The 20,331-nt window shown below is 37.9% G+C and overlaps 1 protein-coding gene across 6 annotated transcripts in view; it reads left to right on the forward strand.

Moving 5' to 3' along the window:
- The window catches only part of COBL (cordon-bleu WH2 repeat protein), a 161,955-nt gene that overhangs the window by 85,664 nt on the left and 55,960 nt on the right, over nt 1-20,331 (forward strand). For all 6 annotated transcript variants that reach the window (XM_042798183.1, XM_042798182.1, XM_042798184.1 and 3 more), the window contains one exon: nt 1,214-1,408. In XM_042798183.1, coding sequence (XP_042654117.1) covers nt 1,214-1,408 — 195 coding nt within the window. The remainder of the gene's footprint in view (nt 1-1,213; nt 1,409-20,331) is intronic.

Raw genomic sequence — 20,331 nt, forward strand, 5'->3', positions numbered from 1 at the left:
ACAAAATTCTGCTCGAGAGCTTTATATCCTCAACGGGTGAGTTCTGCAAGTGCAGCAGCATGTTCTGTTGTGAAAAGAACAGCATCGTGCACCATGGTCATCACCCTGTGCTTCCAGAATAGGTATCCTGCTCCAGCTCATGGTGGATTGGTGTCAGTGGTGATTTCAAAGAAGCAATTTGTGAGAGTGACCATCTCATAACTTGATAAAAAAGTAAAATCTTCAATTTAATATTGAAGCCTCTCTTAATTAAAAATAGCAAAAGGTGACTCACAGGTTTTGAGGGAAATGTTTTTGCAAGATCTTTATTAGCAGATTCAAAAAATTATGTTGAATTTAAGTGTCAAAGCTAAATTAAAAATGCACTTTTTCAAGCAGTCTTGTTTCCTAGTCTTTCCTGTTTGTAAGTCTACTACTCTATGACTGCATATATTTCTGTTCGCATATGAATATAAGTGGTCTGAATTCACTTGATCTGAAATCAGTGCAAATTTTCCCATTTATTTGATTAAGTTTTCAATGACAACTAAAGTAATTTTTAACATTAAGGAATTATTGAAATAGTTTCTGCCTCTCCTTTCATCTGGGCCTGTTAAAATCCGAAGTGGTGCCTGTCAGAAGGACTTCTTTTGACCAGGTTAAATGGTTGTTTTCAGTAGACTGTAAATGATTATGGTTGACTGAGCATGTAAATGGGAAATAGTTTAATGGTAGCAGAGTTTCTCTTACGTAAATCTGCAGAGAAGGCTCAGGTAAATTGGGCAGGTTGATAATAAAATAGACAAGCCTGGGACACAGACAACATAATTAATACAGTGTTCTCATTTAAGAGTAAGTCTTGCTTTCAGAAACGTGTATTACTTTTGATTTAAATACAACTGCAAATGCATTTGGATAACCATAATTATGTGTCTTGATGAAGCTTATATTTTAAATAGCAAGCAGCAGTAGTTTTCCCATCAATACTACTGTTAAACTAATGTAGGTGCTCATTGTGCCTCCTGACTTATTAATATTGCCTGTAAGCTTTGTTCCAGTTGACCTTTAGAAGTTTCCAAAAGTTACAGTTTGCAATTCAGCAAGTTTGGCAGAGGTACATACATGATTATTCATATCATTGTTTAAACAGTAACCAGATGTGTCTTGTTTTTCTTCTTTCTTTTCCATTGTTTTTATAAAGTGATGTTAATCCAAGATGTTAATTCATTTACAGGGTTTTTCCACAGCACCAAATTCCCCTTCGGTGAATTCTCGTACCAGTAGCCTGGGTCCATCCCTGTCCCTCGGTAACATCTCAGGAATGACAGCAAACCCAGAAGTGAAAAAGCGCAGAGCACCTCCTCCACCAGTTGTGACACCTGCGTTGCAGAATGTGGAGATGGGTGGACGAGAAAAGACGGCAGCACAGGTAACAGTGACACAACAGGGTGGGCATCTTTGCTTGATGTGCTGGCTACCATCAGTTCATTCATCAGAGCTAACGTCATTCACAGATATTTTGGCGAGCCATTAACTACAGCTCACCAAAACTCTTGATCTTAAAATAATCAAAAGTCTTGGAGTTTTGTACAAATTTACTGAGTTTTCTTGAGACTGCCCCAAGCTTTCTCCCGTGTCAAAAATCTTTCTAAGTCAGAAAAGTTTTGTGAGGCATTATGCTAACAGGAGAAGTAAGAAAAAGGCAGAAAAGCTGGAAATCGACTGGGTGTCCTTATTGGCCAGGGCAATCCTGGAAAATGCTTGACAGTTCTAATGACTGACAAAAATTTTCAGCGTGCCGTTTTGCCCAGATACTTATCAGGCTGTCACCCACATCCCTATTTCCCTTGCTGCTGTGGGATACCGGAAGATCAGCTCTGCTTTCGGAGTTGCGCCATGTGACCTTTCAAAGCAGTGCTCTGGTTTTGCTTTTAAAAAAGGTCACTGCTCTGCAATACCATTTTTGAGAATTAAACAGAAATGGGGGGGAACCTTTCTGAGGACTTAACCCTTTGAAAACAATAGAATTAAGGGAAAAGGAAATTGTTCTTGTTTTTATAGTGACATTCAGGTATGTATGTTACTGAACATGCGCGAGCACGTTAAGAGTTCTGATTCCACCATCAACAAAAAGTATTGCATTCTAAATGTAAACAGTAAATGTCAGTGTGTAAAGCTATATATGGGTGACAAGTAAGAAGGCAGGGAACCGATACCTTCAAGGTTGCGTAATCTGGACTGACTTTATCTGCTTAGGGCTTGTCATCTCTACAGCAGAGTGATCTTTGGAAAGAGAACTATATTAGTGCAAAATGGAGTCAGGAAAGAATCTGAGTTCGTTGTAGTGGAGGAGGAGTTGTCTAGTCCTCAATCTCACTCCCTATCACTCTTGTTTATCTGCGTTAAGATATACATGAAATACTTTCTCCAGTGAAGCACTGTGTAAGCAAAGTTGATGCACGCTCTCGATAAAGAATTGTGGAATCTTATTTTCCCTTTATTCTAAAAGTATCTAAAAGTATGATCGCTGGAACACAGAGGTGTTTCATCTTTCAAAACTGGAATAGGTGCCTTTGAAATAGCACTCATTTATAGACGCAGTTGAGGAGAAATGTTTTCTTGCAACGTTTGGTGCATTCTTTTAAAAAATTTCCTTTTGAAATTCCTACTCTAAATATTTTGATGAGGTTTCTTGTGTCACCAGGAGTTAATCATTTAATGTGTTTAAGATAAATAGATCTTTTTGTGCAAAAATACTATGGCATTATAACTCTTAAATTTATACAAGTATAGTAATCACAGGCTGTATTATTCTGCCATTCTCTTAGGCTTATCTCCCTGCAGTGTGGCATTGAGATTTTAAATTGTGTTGCACAAAACCATTGACAAGCTAAACTCTCCTTAAACATGTTAACGTTTCTGTTTTCAGCGTTGTTGCAAATAGATTAAAATGCTGGCTTTCTGAAGCCATTGGGAGAAAAGTATTTCTTCTATTTATCTCAAGTAGTATACAGTGCAGTGTCAACTTCAAAATCTCTTTGTCTAAAGGAAAAGCTATTTTGAAGAAGGGAAAAAGTTGAAGGTCACGTCAGAGGATTTTCCATGACGAAGTTCATTTTGGTCAGTAGACATGTCCGTGTAGCTGTCAAAGCCAATGAAGAGCACAGTAGATTGTGAGCCCAGTTAGTAGAGTCTGTTTGACTGCATTTAACAAATGAATAAAGGACGTCTTTCTGAAAATGGTTGTATAAGTCAAAGTATTAAACAGTTATGGTGTGCTTCTGAAGCTCCCAGGCTGAAAGTTGCTCACATTCTGCCCTGTAGTTCGAACAAGAATGGTCTGGATTAGAGTTGAAATGAATCACAAGTTCCATGAAGCAATCAAAACTGAGGGAAGAGAGTAATTATTCAGTATTATGTGGCAAGGTAGCAACAGAGATATAGTTTATAAGAAAACCCAAACAGTTCGATTTTATCTACGTGCAGACTATCCAGTTTTCTGTGAAAATAGCATAAAAAATCTTGGGGTGTAAGTTTATTTCTTTAGTTTATGGGAAAGAATTAGCACTGATCTTTTTTTTCAGGGAAGGACGTCAATTCCTTATTAATGGACTTCCTTCCATAAAAAGATAAGATGTTTGTTTAGAAAACTTTATTTATGTGCAACTGTTACTAACAGGAAGATCCTGCAAAAGGGGAACATGTTTATTTCCAGTGAAGCTAGCACATTAATAGAAAATGAAAAAGGTGGTATTTTCAACTTTCAGAAGGTTTTTTCTTTTTTTAACTATTGGGTTCCATAAAGTTGTGTAGGAAAATGAATACTGTAGCTGTTATGAATACCTGTAGCTTGACTTTCCAACCCAGTAAACCTCTTATTTTTAACCCATTGTTAAGCTCCAGGGCATTCAATTTTCTATACAGCACAGATTATTCTTTAGAAATGTATATCTCATCTCCCTGCCTAGTGGTTGTAATCAACAATTTCCATGTGTATGAAGACTGGGGTGTTTTAATTTATGATTTAGATTTAGATTTTCTTCACTTGCTTTTCCTGATAGGTGGATTACTACAATATAATCTTACTGTATTGCAGCTTTTGTTTCTGTGGGGCTTACACTATTTTTATCTCTTTGAGGGTAAGGCCCCTGCAGTAACTTTAATTACTTTTTAGTGCAGCATCATTAGTTTTCCATGTCTATTTAAAGGTAGTGTTCCCTGTAACTGTTTTAAATCTCCTCTAGAAAATATTCATTTGTGTTCAGAGCACAATTGAGCAATGCTTCAGAGCATGCTGAACGTGCACCAAGTAGTTTGAGGAGGAATGCAGAGTCAAAGAAAGAAGTCTACAGATTTCTTCCCTGGGCATTTTCCCCCTGTTTTTTTAAACATCTTCGAAGTGATGCTATTTAGAGTAATGCGAAGTCACTTGGCAGAAATATTCTGCAAAAGAAACAGGGCATGGTAACATTTCCAGTATGAAATCCAGAAGGTTGGAGGAGGTCCCCTCCTTTCTCAAGTTGCAACACAGAGCCCACACCATCCAGAGAGCAGGACAGTGGAGGGGGTGAGCAAAACCTGAAGCCCCTTTCCAAAGAATCTCTGATCTCTGTCACGGCACTTTAGGTGATGTGCTAGCAGAATTTGGGGCCACCTTATGTTAGGCATAATGTAAACAGAGTTCCTACTCAAAAAAATATGCACCATGTAGACAAAATACATAAGAGAAAACCTGTATGAGTATGCCATTGTAGATTGAGCACACAGGGAAAAGCCACGTCAAGTCTGACAGAATTAAACACATCTCCTCACATATTCAGTGACCTCACTTTAAACGAAAAAGAAGTGTGTTTCGGTTATTTCTTGGAAGAATTGTCGAATTGAGTATTTTAGTCTTTTGGAGGTCAAGAGTATTGTGCACTGACAAATTAGTTTATGGGAATGATTACTTTTTTTTTAAGCATGTATGGGGAAATACAGAAATTGGAGTGAGGGGGGATGATAAAGAAGGCCTCAGGAACTTTTTGTAAGAGCCTTTTCTATGAAGTGGAGTGGCTTATTCAGAATAAAATTATGAGGCTTTTGGGAGACAACATCAGAATTAGAAGAGGGCTCTTCAGTGTCTTCATCTGTATAATAGCTCTGATGGCAACTCCAGAAGCCAGAAATGCAACTTGTAGACTGTGATAAAGGAGCTGTGTGCTGTTTCAGCTGCTGCGATTTTCAGAACAGAAACACTGTCATATGTAGATGTAATGAGGTGTCTGAGATTTGTTACTAGCCTCTCAAATTCCTGTACTAATAGAAGAATGGGGTGATAGAACAGATACGATATTCTAACATTCGTTTCATAGATTTTAGTCTAAGTTGTCATATATCAAGACAGTGGGTTTAAATAAAAATTGTGTCATTGCTTTTAGAGCATGTGAGGAACTGGCTTCACACTTTGAGGAGGTTCAGTTATAAACTAACACGATTTTCAGGTTTATTTCCATGTTTATATGGTTTCCTAGAGGCTGCTGTAGACAAAGTAACATATGGGACGTACTGTGGGTTTTGCTCTGCTTTTTATGTTGCACCTCCTCTCCGTTTAGATCTCAGACATGGGTTGATGAGCACAGCTGTTGACTCCCCATTCTTGGTCAAGTCCATACCTTTAGTGCAGACTACTTGCCCCCAGTGTTTTCTCACCATGAATAACCTATTCCTTGAAGAGGCTTACTCACATGAATAAAAAGGAGTATTGCAGCCAAAGACAGTCACAGACTTACTCAGATCATTGCTGTCAAGGTTTCTTTCTCCCTACCTCCAGTTTATTTTTGACCAATTTTATGCCTAAATGAGAAGTTCAGCTTTAAGAGAATCATTTTAACATGAACAAATATAAATGAGATTTTCATATCTTTCCTGGAGAAAATAAAGTACTCGCACTAAAAATTTGCCAAATTTCTTGTTTATACAGAGAAGTTACATTTTAGTATTTGCTCTATGTCTCATTAAATGGAAGGAAATTAAAAGTGTGGAAACGCAGAGCAAATATTATTTTTGCCATCTCAGTTGATGATTTCTAATTCTGACCACCACATAGGGATTTTGTTTTGGTTTGGGTTTTTTCCCTTTTCAAGTGTTTCTGTAATCCTGTTGGAGATAGCATGTATCTGTTTCTGTTTTCCAGTCTGCATTGTACTTGAAGGGATCACAATTCTACTGACAGTCGTTGATAGGAGTGCCACAGAACTGGCAGGACACTGGATTAGGCATCCTAGCCATTTAGTAGCATTTTCATGCCTTTGGTAGGGATGCCTTTCTCACAGCAGAATTTGTGTTACAGTACTGTTCATTGTCCTTTTATACATAAACCAGTATAAATAGAATACACCAGTGATTGAAAGTGTAGGTCCTCTCTGGTTGATTGAGCATGTTAAGAGTGTGTCAAAAGGAAGAAATACTCTTGTGAAATGTCCTGCTGAAAGCCATTGGATTTGCGCCCATCTGCAGACAGCCCTGAAATGCTTTAAATGACATTGCAAATGAGCACAGCATGTAGTGAAAACATACCTGGAATTCATTCTGACAGCAAGAACCACAGAATAATGTTCAAGTAGAAAAACTAAAGGACAGGCAGTGAAGGAAATGTATGAATAAAATTATATTGAGATCATAATTAACATATTAAATTTGTTCAAAATGTTGTTAAGCCGTTGACTTGCTCAAATTTCTAGAGTCAGTCCTTGAATTTGCAGTTCCCCAGTTCTCCATGTGTATATGTGTATGCTCCAGGCATGGACTTGGGAGCCACTTGGAAATGTGACTCATTATCTTCCTTAAAATTAAAATATATTTTAAAACATTGGCTAAGATTTTTAGAAATGGTTAGCTCAGCTGTCCATAATTAGGAAGCTGAGTTTTTTAGCTTGATGTTTTCTGAACTTTTAAGGTGTCAGAAGTTGTGTCTGGTTGCTCAGCAACTCAATATATGGCCGCCGTGATTTTTATATCATATTATTTTTCACTATGCCACCTTCTATTGCAAAAGGAGTTTAAACTGAGATTGTTCATATAAAAATCTGAGCAAAGCAAGCATTTCTTCCACTAATGTGTCCCCAGCACAGCAAGGTTTTTTGCACAGATATGTTTCTTGCCTCTTTGCAAAAAGTGATTACCCCTCTTCCACCTTGCTTCTCCATAATCCAATGCCACAGATTTGTGGTTAGCTGACTGTACGGGTAATCTTGACTGATATGAAATCACACTAAAGCTGCTCTTCTCCTCAGGTTTTCAGAATTACATATTTCCCCATGGCCCCAAATTATGCCCTAAAGCAATGAAGGTCCTGTAGAGCCGTGTGGAGTGGGGTACATTCCTGGTATGTACAGCTGCGTCAGTAAGAATGCCATCAGTAGAGCCCTCCATGTGCCCTGTGAGTTAAAATTTCTTGAATCTGCTTTGTCCCTGGGTATTTCAGATAAATCTGTTCTTTCAAACAGTAGTAATCCTGCAGTTGGCTTTCCTTCTGAGAAACAGCCGAGTGCATAGAAAGAACCTGTGTTTGTGTGGTTGACAGCCTTTTTTCTTCACAAATGTCCTTCAACTATCAGAAGCATCATCCTGTGGGATAGGCATGATACCAGCAGGCACTGCAGTTGTAAGGAAGTGGAGGAACATAAGAATCATCACAGCTGGATGAGAACATCCACCATGGTTACCTTCAGAACTGAGATCTATGGTAGGCAGGTGTCTAAAACCCACTTGGTTAACATTTTCTGGAATCCCCTGTATGAGCACTGTACTTTTACCATCTTACTGTCTTCTACCTCATCCTTTGTGCATCTGCTTGTAACTCATTATTGTGAAAACTCCACTCTGACCAGAGTCCTCTGTTCCAAGAAAGAAAGTTTCAAATTGCTTTAGATTTACCTAGCTGGTTGATCATACTTTATAGAAATTATTGTAGTCATACTCGGGGGTGGGGTTCTTTGGTTTTTGTACTGCAGCAGAATAACCTTAGGCTATAGGTATATTCTTCCCTTTTACCTTACGCTTTTTTCTGTACTTCTGTATAAGGTGAAAGGTAATGAGCAGATCATGGTAGAGACCATGTGGCAGTTGTTTTCTGTTTTAATAAGGAGCCCAGAATCCAGCAAAAGGGTGGATGGATTTAGATTAGTTATCTCCCTTTCATAGGTTACACCTAAGCCAGAAATATCTACTAGAAGTCAACAAGATGTGAGTGCATGGATTTTTTATCATCTTTCAGAGAGGAAGGGAGGTTCTTTTGACTCAGAGGTCTTCTGGGTGAGGTCTTCTCAACCTTTCTCTTATGACACATTTCCTTTCTCCCATAAGTGTTCTGTGAATGTATTTTTGTTTTGCTTTGTTTTTTTTTTTTTTTTCTGTGGAGCATCCAGCAGTCTCCTTTGAGAATAACAGATACTTTTTTCACATTCTGAGGAAGGATGCAATGAATCAGTTTCTGCTGTAGGAAAAAGCTGTTTTTCAAAATGTGTCTTTTACTTCTACAAAATACTCCATCTTCTAAGTCACTTCTAAGGTTTTTATAAGTTCCCTGAGGGTATGAAAGCAGGATTTGTTCTAAAGGAGGAGGGAGAACATTTGACTGACTTTTAATTTTCTTTAAAACGTTGATTAAAAGGAATTTAATGACTGGGTTTGTACATCTTCTTAGTTAGTTCTGGGTTTATTTTCTTTTTGTGCATGAAGGTGGCCTGAAATGTGAAAGGTGCATGTTATTTTTAAAAGTCCCTTTGTCTTTGTTCATTAACTGAGGATATCATGAGTCTTAGCTATTACCTTCTTCAGTTTTGGTGGCATACTTGTTAGAATTCTCAGGCAATGTGTGATATCTCTCAACAGCATTTTTATGATGAGGGATGAGGACAGAGATACTGAATCTTTATTAAAAATGCTGTTTCTCCAGAATACTGTTCAGGTGCCCAAGTTATGTAACCCTTGAAGGAGAAAACTTTTTTTTTTTTTTTTTTTGTAAGAAGTAAGTAGGTAGTCAGGAATGTGTGAGATGTCCTTTCATGGCTCAAGAATAAGCCTAATACTTACTTCGCAGAGTTCTTGAGATGATAGAGAGGTAGTACAGCTGCTAACAAAACTTGTTAAGTCATGCTCTCTTCCTAGTTTTTGTATTGGGGTTTGCATATTAGGTGCTGGAGTACACACTGTACTGCTGTGCAATGCCAGATTAAGAGGCTGGGGGCTTCTTATACAATTGGCATGAGATGGTATTTTGATAAGGTCAAATCGCAGCTGAACTTATCTCTGTGCATTAATACAGATAGATAATTAATAGAAAAACACATTAAAAATTGAGATTGTATCTATTTCTCTGTATTTCGCATCAAATTCATGTGGCAGTCACTTATTTTGGGTGTACTAGGCTGTACATGCTGCATGGTAATTATGAAACTTTCTATTAGGCTTTTAGTATATCTCTTTGGGGCTTTTATTTGAGTCATTCATCTGAAACTTTATTTAGAAGCTTATTTACATCATTTATCCATTTTTACAGATGTTGAGAGTTTATGGGTATGATGCAATCTTTTTCCTTTGCTTATAAACACATATAAAAATCATTTATTTTGCCACATTGACATAAACACTGCCTTATTCTTTGGTCAGAGGATTGCTTACTATTCTCCTAGGACAGTAAAACAGTTCAACTTTGCTTTACATTTTTCACAGGCTAAGGTTGCCCACATGGGCAGATAACAAACATCAGTCTTGTCCAATAACATAGATAAGGAATGCACTTTAATTCCTTCATCTAAGGAGTGTGCTCTAGTTCCTTTGTCTGAACAGCAGCTGTACAAAGGCTTCTCAAGATGTTGCACCAGAGACTGCAGTGCTATCTGAAATAGGTGCTGGCAGCACTTGCAGGTGAAAGCAAATAAAATTCTGTGTAGGAAACTGTGAAGTAATATATGTGAGAAAAGACCACTCAGAATTTTCCCTAATACTTTGTAAAATACTGGTCTCTCAGCTGGCAGTAACCAGTTAGGAAAGTCTTAGGATCATAAGACATACTTCTTTGAAAAAAATCAGCTCAAAGTTAAACAGCAATCAAAAAAAGCAAATCAGATGCAGAGCATTTTAGGAAAGTAAAAGAGGGAAGAAAATAAAATTTTATTACACCGCTGTATTGTGAGCTTTATTATGCCATCTTAAATACTACAATAGTGTTCCCCTTGCTTCAGAAGGCTATTTCATAATGGGAAGAGACTCATGGAAGGGCATCAAGGGTGAGCGTGGAATAGCTTAATACAGGGACAGCTGTACAACTTCAGTAAACCGTGATTCTTCATCTTGAAAAAGTGGCATGAAGACTGTGGTTAGGGATTTGTTCAGCCAGCCACTACTAGAGCATTTGAAGCTAATAGAAAACAGACAAACCACACAAAACCAACAAGTGTGGTTCTTCATGCAAGCAGTAGATCTGTGGAACTCCTTGCCAAAGGTTGATGTGAGCGCTAAAAGTTTGCATGTGCTCAAGAGAAGACTGGACAAATGCTGCAAGGGTGACAAATCCATGGCGAATTCTTAAAATATAAATCACACCAGGAAGTCCCTGACATTAAGGTGGTTGATGGCTGCAAAAGTATTAGGAAGAAGGTAGTATCAAACATACTTTCCCTTTTCTTCTGCTGTCCTCTAGGTGCTTGCAACAGTCTGATATAGAAGCCTGAGCAGAACCCTTGATCTAACCCAGTACAGCTATTTTTGGAGAATACTGAAGAGATTCATACCTAAATATTTGTCTCATATGATCTGATACCACTCCAGGAAAGTCACTGGCAGCATTCTCAATGACTTCACTAGGTCTGTCTTATCACTGGTAATTTGATAAGCAGGCAACATGTCTCTTGTTAAAAACAGAAACAGCTGTCTTTGATTGCTATTCCAAATCATCACTCTCCTTGTTTTGTGCTCATAAGTGCAAAACTTTTCACTTGCAGAATGAGGCCATAGGTTTTGCCAATAAATCAGATGAGCAATAAGAATTTTCCAGCATGAGCCCTAAAGCAACTTGTCTGGTAGACGTGTTACAACTTAGTACTGTAACTGCAGTATCAAAGAGCCCTACAGGACTCTGTGAGGGTCATATTTGCAACCTCTTGGGTTACATCTCAAAATACTGAGATTCAGGTATGAAGCTCAAATTATAGGTGGATGGGAGCTGTATGGGTGATGTCCAATGCACTCTACTGGACACGTGCCTTTCACTGACAAAGTAAAAAGAATGAAAGGCTTATTCCTGTTCCATTTGAAATCAGTATCAGATCCAGGTGCATGCCAGATATTCTCTAGATTGCAAGTCCTCTGAGGAAGGAACTGTTGGAACAATTCTGTCATGTGCAGTGATGGGGCTATTGTTTTGCTTAGCAAGTGATGATATTTCTCCCTTTCAAGAGATAGCAAGGCAAATTGATCTTTTATGGTGTGCTGCTTTCCTGGATCCATCTAATTTTGCCCAAGGGATCAGGCAATATTTCTTTAAGAAGAGTGTGTAGGAGTGGAGCTTTTCTTAATGACTTTCGGTTGTGAAAAAGCCTTGTGTTGAAAAAGCCATGTACAAACTGTTGCCCTTCACAGACATGAAATTCTGTGATGACATACATTAAGTTTTATACAAACAATTGTCTTTGTAACCGGTCATAAATCTAAAAAGTCTTATCTATTTAATATTTCCACTGGAGCTGAACCTGGCTAGTGCTATCCTGTTGCAGAGTCCATTATCAAGAATCAATTAGTAGAAACAAGAGGGAGTAGTAAAAGAAGTCTGTGGTCCTTAAAAAGCCCTACATCGCAGTAAAAGTCTAAGAAATTAGAACACAGAACAATTAATTTCCAATTTGAAGGTGATTTGTTCATTTTTCTCTAAAGAGTTTTAAACATGACATTCCGTTAACTGAATGAGAAGTATCCAGACTTGTTCTTTTCACGTCTGACAAAACAATGCTCAGATGGCAAACATGAAACCAGCCAACAAAACATCAGATAACGTTTGCTGTGCAGTCTGGGTGCTTAATTTAGCTGAACTAGTACACTCCAGTTTGGATAAATGATGCAGGCCCAAATTGAAAGAGAAAAGTATGGTGATGGCTGAAGGCTTATCTTGTTGTCATGTAAAGCATCAAATTTAGGAAGGCTCAAAAAAAGCTGCAAGTGAAAGGGAGTAATTTATACTTCTTTTTATGAAACAGCTCTAAAAATTAATTCTGGTATATGCACACTTAATCAAACTTGTTAAGATTTTTAGCGTAAATATCAAAGGCTATACCTAGATGATACATGCACTTTAGTGACTACCTTCTCAATATCTTCAAAGAGTATAAGTTAAGGGTATGTTACATTTTAGTATTATAATACAGAATTTTCTTCTCTATACAGCTAAAGAAATTCCATAGTTTCAGTCAAAATTGCCACCCATCCTCTTTAGAGTTCCTAATGCTCAACTTTGTGTCGCTGCACATTTATTTACAAGCAGTATGTGTCCCATTTTAAAAACAAAATTTCAGAAAGCATTTTATTAACTTCAGGAAACCTTTTTTTTTTTTTCCGCAACCAACTTACTTTCCAGGAGTTTTTGTGTCCTCCTTTGTTTTGTTTTTTTTTTTTTTTCATTTTTAATTAGTATGCTTAGTTTCCAGCTCTTTTGTCCCATAATTTTAAATAGAGTAAGGTGTCCTAGTGTGATGAATTAATTAAAAGGAATCTTGGCTTCCTCAGTCACAAAGTGATTGATTGAGTGCAGTTGATTGTATTTTTTCCGAAGTTTGACCAGTATGAACAAGGGTGTTAGTGCTGAATTTCAGTGGAGGTTTTGATGTTAGCCTCTCAGAAGTGCAAGGGGAAGTAAGACTGCTTTTACACTGGCCCTTCGAGAATATGTCCTTGCTCAGATAAATTTCACATTCAATTAATAGGTTTTGCACCAGAGGAACTTAATATTTTAAAGTCTGCTTTAAAAATATGTCTTTTCTGAAAGGAAAGCTGCTTTAGCATGGGGGAAAAAGCTGCTGCTTTGTAAGACAAAGCCACTGTGTGGCTTCATTGCATTTTTACAAATAGTTTTTTTTCAACTTCGTTCAGGAAATAGTAGCAATGTCAGTTCAGTAGTGATTTAAATTGCTTACCTACTTTAACTGAAGGCTGGACTGTGTGAAGTGCTGACTGTTTCACACTGACTTGGAGAGACCGTTACTGTAGAGGGGTGGCAAAATGTAATTACAAAGTTTTGTAAGATTCCTCCATGGTCTGCTTTCCTGTTGTTCTCTGCAAAATAGACCAGTCCTGCACTCTGACCTGTATAAATACAATTATGAATTGACCAGGTGATCCTTAATATGTGTACAAGAACCCAAGCAAAGTGAGGTTGCCTTTATTTTACCATTTAACGTACATCACACAATAATCATGCAAGAATACAAGATTTGTTTGACAGAATGGCTTCTGATTCAAGATACCAGTTCATAAAATAGATCCTTTTATTGTTTTGCAAGAAAATGTACTTCTTGAGAGTTGAGTCCTTGAATTACATGCAAGAAAAATTCTTGGAATAATCTTCTCGCCAACATCAATATCGTTCTTGATCTTTTGCAATAATCCAGTTGCTTCTGGCTGTGAGTTCATGGATCACCTGCCAACTGTTTCTGAACAGACTATACTACCTGCCTTGGGAATAATACCACAACTTACCATCTGGTGAGATCATGATAGTATCACTTGACCTCCACATGTGGTCTCTGTCAAGCACTTCATTGAAAACTGGCAAGACATCAGGGCCCGAACATACTGTTCTGTGCAGCCCTGAATTTTGGCAGGGTTGCAACATTTAGTAAATAAACTTCATCTGGCTTGCAAGTCACAGACAAATAGGACAGGCTGATGTCATCATAAGCTTTAACTCTCAATAAAGAGAAAGTATGTGTCAAGTAATTATTAGGCTTTGTTGGGCAAGGTATTTAGGGGAAGTTAGTAGACAAAGATCATTTTAAGCAGCAAGGCTTCTGAAGAACTGACATTCAGTAAGCAATGAAAAATGACCCTAACTCCATGCTTAATTTAGAAACTGGATTTGTGTCACTTTTCAGATTTTGCTTGTAACTCCACCTTTCTTAGATCCTAAATTAAAAAGGTAAAAAAATATAGAATAGAAAAAATTAACTAAGTAAATCTGTGCTGTGTAAATCAAGTTTAATTTAATGGCTTAATAGCATTGCATTCTGGTCATTGTTTAGCCAAATAAGAAAGCAAGGAAAAACATCACAAGTATAATCTAGTAAAAACGGTTCTCTGCTACTTCAGTCTATTTTTTGAGTTATTTACAGTCATATCCCAAAAGTAATAGAAGTGGGGAGAGCGGAATGCAAATCCAGTCCCTCTGACTGCATACCACTTCAGTTTTTCACCTCTGTAGGGGATAGATGGGAAGTGGGAGAAATAGGCACTTAATTTTGTTTGCAGTGTGCTCATCTTCATCAGAGTATCACAGATCAACAGACAACCCCTGAGTCCTGCTCAGCTCTGTGTCACTGACACTGCCAGGTGGGGATAGCAAGCGGAGTGCCATGGTGGGTTTCTCTAACAGATCTTCACAGCAGAGTCTGTTTGTAATTTTGGATAATAAAAATCGTACGCTTGTGGAGGGTAGGTTGATGTAGAGCCATGTTATGCTACAGTCCCACTTTGCTATTCCCCTCACTTCTTGGTTTCGGAAGATTGTGGAACTAGGGGCTTCTGGCTGCCCTTCATGAGTGCTGGAAGGAACTAGACTTGAGTGTAAATTGTGGGAAAGGATGGCATGGACTAGATGATCTTGGAAGGTCCCTTCTAACCCAAACCATTCTGTGATTCTATGAAATTGGAAGGGAATTGGAAACAATCACCTGACTTACCGCCCAAGCCAGGTTTCCCAGTCATTCTGTGTGCCTGCAGATGGCTGATAAAAGGGGATTCAACACTGGCAATAAGTCAGGTATGTTTTTCTCTAAATTAAGAAGACTTCTGAGGTGATTGTCTAGGACTTAGCACTAAGCACTAGAGATTCAGCTTGGCTATCCCTGCAGAAGAAAATTTTAAGTGTAGAGGAAAACTTAAACTCCAGGAAGGTATGTCGCTTAGTGGCAGTAGAAAGGGTATGGCTGTCCTTGTTCCTGATCAAACGTTTGTGTGATTGCCTTCCACTTTCTAGCCCTTACAACCTTTAGGCTACATTTTGGCAGAAAATTGGATAAAGATGCAAAATAAATTTGACAGATCTTCAGCTGGCTTATAACACCTCTCGGATTTTTAAGGACAGGCGAGTAGACCAGCCAATCAGCCAGCCTTTCCCAGAGGCAGTGACTCAAAGAGAAGGCATTGATCATGTCAAACTTATTGACAAAGTTGTCAGAAGAAATCTGAGCTGCAGTCCTACTATGTGTTTTAAACTCTTATTAGTGTTACTTTGTTCTATTAATTGTATTGCTCTAGCTAAAAGCACAAGCACAAATATGAAATGAAAATTTTGAGGTAATTTTGCTGGTTTTGTGTAACTTCTCTAGTGGAGAAGTGAATCTTAGTAGCAAAACAATTTGTGGTAGTTTTAAAATGTGATTTTTAAGTGGTGAGGTTCTTTTTGTTGTTTTCCCCCCCTAAATGAAGACATAAATGAGGAGGATTACATTGTATTCGGAGAAACAGAGGAAGTTCAGTTCTCTGCCAAAGCAAACATCCGCAGACTTGTGTAGTCTACATGTTTCAATGCATGTGAAAATATTTGGTGTTGTAGAGTGACTTCCTTGAGTGGAAATAATATTGCAGCTAGTAATGAGATTTTGCTGAAGAAGGAAATCACAGCAATCTTAGTAATTTAACATTTCAAATTTGTTTATGGATAGTTTCCTGTCTGACACATTTAACTGAACAAGTTAAAGTGTTTAAAGCTTAGAATGACATTAATTTTTAACTGCCCTTGACCATGACATTTCACGAAGGGTGTGTTCAATAAACACAGATGGAAAAATGAGCTTACCCCTTCACCTTGTAGTGGCTTTCTTGTGGCAACTGCTTTAGCTTTCTGTCACCGATCAGCTAAGTATTCAAGGGCATCTTTGACTTTCGTCTTTTTTTCATTTTATGAATAAAATAGCACAAGAGTATAGGAATTTCTGTAAAATTCAGTAATGCTAAGCTTTTTGTCTGTTATTATGTCTGAGATGTTTTTACAGTCACATTTTGTTTTTTGATAATGAATACTACATTTCATTACAAAACCTTGTTTAATACCAAAATTATATAATGAGGGGAAAAAAAAAATACAATTAAGCAGCATTAAAGTAGGAAAAATGATACAGTATTTTGTGGCATCTGATTAAAATATTAAGGGTATTTTCAGGAAAGCAATGCAGTTTGCACTCTAGTTACAGGTCAGACTTCCCACTTAGTGCAGTGCCTGAACACTTCCAGCAGGAAAGCAGCTCAGAAGCTGAGGCCGCGAGCGTGGCTGGGGTGCAGCCATCGCCTGGGCCAAACACAGCGCAGGGAAGCATGGTGCAGAGCTTCAAAGTCAGGAGCAAACACCCTGACACAGAGCAGTGTTGCGTCGGGACGCAAACATGGTTGTCCTGCTCCAGGAGTTAGTTGGTGTTACGTCGTGGACTTGAACTCTGTGGGCAGTCACTTGGGAATCCCATCTAAACTTGTTCTGTGTGACCGTGGCATGTCCAGAGCAACACGAGCTATTGGCTGTAGTTGGTCCAAATGTCAGTCTTGCTATCACAGCAGGCTTATTCGTATGGCTTATTTAAAAATCTCCCTTTACCTTTATTATTACTCATTTTATTGTCAGGTCTGAGAGATTCAACACTGAATACTCAAGATGTACAAAACTGAAATGACCAATCCAGCGAAATTGCTTGCTAATTTCTAAAGTGTAGTTATTTCTATGCATTGCATCAAAGTGACAAGTTTTTCAAATAATACCCTCTTTAAAACTGTTTCCATGTGACAGATTTTTTAGTATCTCTGCGTATGTTGTTTTTGCAATATGTTGCTGCATTGCATGGGACCCTAGTAAGCATTTTAAATAGCCCACACAAATGCATTCTGCAACACAAGGACATGTTTTTGGAAAACATCAGACTGCTGTCTTTGAATGACATTCGTAACATACTTGTGGATTAAACATCCAGTTTTTAATCAAATGAAATGGGGTACTACCCAATAAGGAAACAAGATAGAGAAGTTCCGTGCTGAATAGACAGTTTAATACAATGTAATTTACAGTGGTCAGCCTTAGGAATTGCTCCTACGCCCAGTTTCTTTGAGAGCTCCCTGAATTTTCCTTTGTCAGTGTACACCAGTGAAAAGTCTAATAATGTATGACCTGTCCAGGGAATATTAGGCATATGAGTAAATGTTGTTTAAGAGACACCAGTGTTCAGTTGGGACTTCTTGTGGTTTCTAGTGCTAGGCGTTTCGAAGCATCAGTCGCACTGTGAAAATGCAGAATCAGCTGGATAGAGCAGCTTTTGTATCATCAAGTTTAGTGGACAGATTTATGTCTCTGTTCTGCAGCTGAAAGATTTATCTCTCTGATTTTCCTAGAATGGCTCCTCTTGGATGAAAGTATATTCTTCTCAACTGCTTTAAATTATGTACAAAATCATAGCAAAATATTTTTTTAAACTCTCAAACCATAAATCTTACTTACATACCAACCTACCACTTCTCTTTTATACAATTCTGTAAATGATCAGTGCAGTTATGGTTGTATCAAGAGTTTAGAATTGGTTAATAAAATGTGTGTCTTTTCTTTTTACTTCTAGAACTTAATGTAAAAATAGCTCTTAATTATTTCCAAACTTCTTAGAATTCTTTGTGAAGGGAAGAGGGTTTGGATGATCCCACACATAGTTTGGGATGATACTGTTGTTTGTTTAGTTACAAGTTAGCTCTGTATTTTTCTGTGGATCATATTTAAACACTCTTGTAATTCGATAGGCATTCTGACCCCACACAGTATCATCACCAGCAGGTGTATCAAAATCTGGCTTCTTAAATCAGACTGTGTGTCTAGTCAGCATTGGATGATGGAAACCAGTTTGTAGTTAGGGCATGCCAGTGATTGAATGCATATGTCCTTTTTCCAATCCTTTTTATTTCCTTCTAAAAATAATTTCTACAAACAATCACTCACAGTTTCCCCAAACAAGACATCTTGTATACAAATTAGACAGAAGTCACAACACTACAAGCATTCTATAAAACAATAAAAGATCCTGACTTGTAATATTGCATTAAAAAAAAAAAGAAGCAAGAGAGTATATGAACTTTCTTCACACAGTTTATATCATATGCTATACAGTTTTTTATTTGTATATGCTAAACCACCGTGGGATATCCCTTAAAAACAATCCTTATTCCAGACATAATACTATTGCTGATATGTATCACCTGTAGCTATGATGTTTGAGCAGGAAGAAAATTGCTTTAAGGAGGACTTTCTTAAGTAGAAAACCTAGAAAATTGTTAGGTTTTCAGGTTAACATTTTGCCTTTTGTATGACAAAATGATAGCAGTGAGAGTAAAAGGAAAAATCTGTTCCTGTAAGACAAATATTTGTTGTAACGTTTATGAAAATATTGGGAAGAATGGTTTGGATTTTGAAGCACAAACTATGCACTTTTTTTTAGATACATGATCTCAATCACATATTGACTAGATCCAGTGAAGGGTTTTGTGTTAAGGCACAGTTAGAACTGTTTACTTCTGTCTGTCAGTCATCCAGGCTTTCTCCAGTAAGTGTGGACACCAGCTACAACACGGATACCTGCAATTGTTCAGGGAAAACCCATTCCAGGTAGTGCAGGAAGGTGCTGTTCACTTTTATTTTGCAAGTCCAAGAAAGTCTTTCCATGGCAATTTTTAGGTGGTTCTTCCTTACTTGTGTTCTTAGTTGTGCTTCGGAGCTGAGATTACCCAGCTTTCTTCCAAGGACTTTCTCAGTCCTGCTGAAAGTACATGTCTCTTGTGTGTCCACTCTTCTCTCCAGACGTCAGTGTTGGGAGAAGGCGTAAGACATGGCTTGTTCTCGTGGTCTCTGTGTCCCAGCACAGTGGGCTTTGAAGAGTATCAAGTCCCCCTCAGCTATTCAGTAAATGGGTAAAACGCATTACTTGAAAGGCAGTAGTTCCCAGAAGGCACCAAAGTGGCCTTCAACGTCCAGTTTAGAAGTTAGATGATATTTTTCCCTCAAGCCTACAAAATCCAGCTGGGTTTATGGTGTTATCTTAAGGATTTTTACCTGACCGCGTCACCATTTTGGAACACCTTGGTTGCTGTGCTCTTTACTAGTCAAGATATTTTCTGTGTTCTCTTTACTAGTCAAGATATTTTGGAACACCTTGGTTGCTGTGCTCTTTACTAGTCAAGATATAGCTGCAGTAATTACAACATTACAGTATGTTGTTATTTAACAAGGATGCACTATGTGCACCTTCCAGGGTTGCATTAAGCTCAGTGCTTTTTTCTTTACCATCTACAGCAAGAGTGTGTGGGCTGTCCTTCATGGAACAGACTGGGATATGTGTGGCTCTCCAGGAATGCTATTGCAGGGTCTTTAATCTCTTTGGAGGCAGTACAGTGAGATTTCCTTGTTGGTTAAAGTAGTGATTCAGACAACTGAGATACATAGTCACAGTGTCATCAAGTGTGTTGTGATTGTTGGTAGATGCTGGGGGGACAGAGGAGCACAAATTAACTGTATGGTTTCTGGCTTACAGAAGGAGGCTCAGTTTCAGGAACAGTAAATCTGCAGTAAATTTAGGCCTAGTTTGGTCTGTGAATAAAAGAAAGGTGGCATTTGCCAGATGACTTAGCAAGTACTTACACAGCTAAACATTTCTGTTAGAAAGATTAATAGGAAAGTGTTGATAAATACAAAGCCAGTGTCTGACCTGTAAGTAGAGGACAGGCAAGGTAAAGGAACGGAGCTCATGTTTATCTGAGAACCTCCTTGTCTTTGAATGCTTGATAAATTTTTTGTGGTGCTAGCTTTTGTTTCCTTGGGCCTCCATTAATATTTTTTTTTTAATTCATATTCAGGACAAACAAACCCAAAGAAAATACTGGACTGATACATGAGGAAACTTAAACTCAATTTACACATCCACTCTTATGGCATCCACAGACCTTTTGCAAGTAAGGTGACTGTCAAATGCCACTGATTGAAAATTTCAAGCATTAGCTTTGTAGGGTTCTTTTCCACACAATTTTGACACATAACCTTCCCATGACATTGCTGTTATGCTCTAAATATATTCTAAAATCTTATCTAAA

Source organism: Tyto alba, unplaced genomic scaffold, assembly GCF_018691265.1.
Source record: "Tyto alba isolate M040663 unplaced genomic scaffold, T.alba_DEE_v4.0 Super-Scaffold_27, whole genome shotgun sequence".
NCBI classification, from domain to species: Eukaryota; Metazoa; Chordata; class Aves; order Strigiformes; family Tytonidae; genus Tyto; species Tyto alba.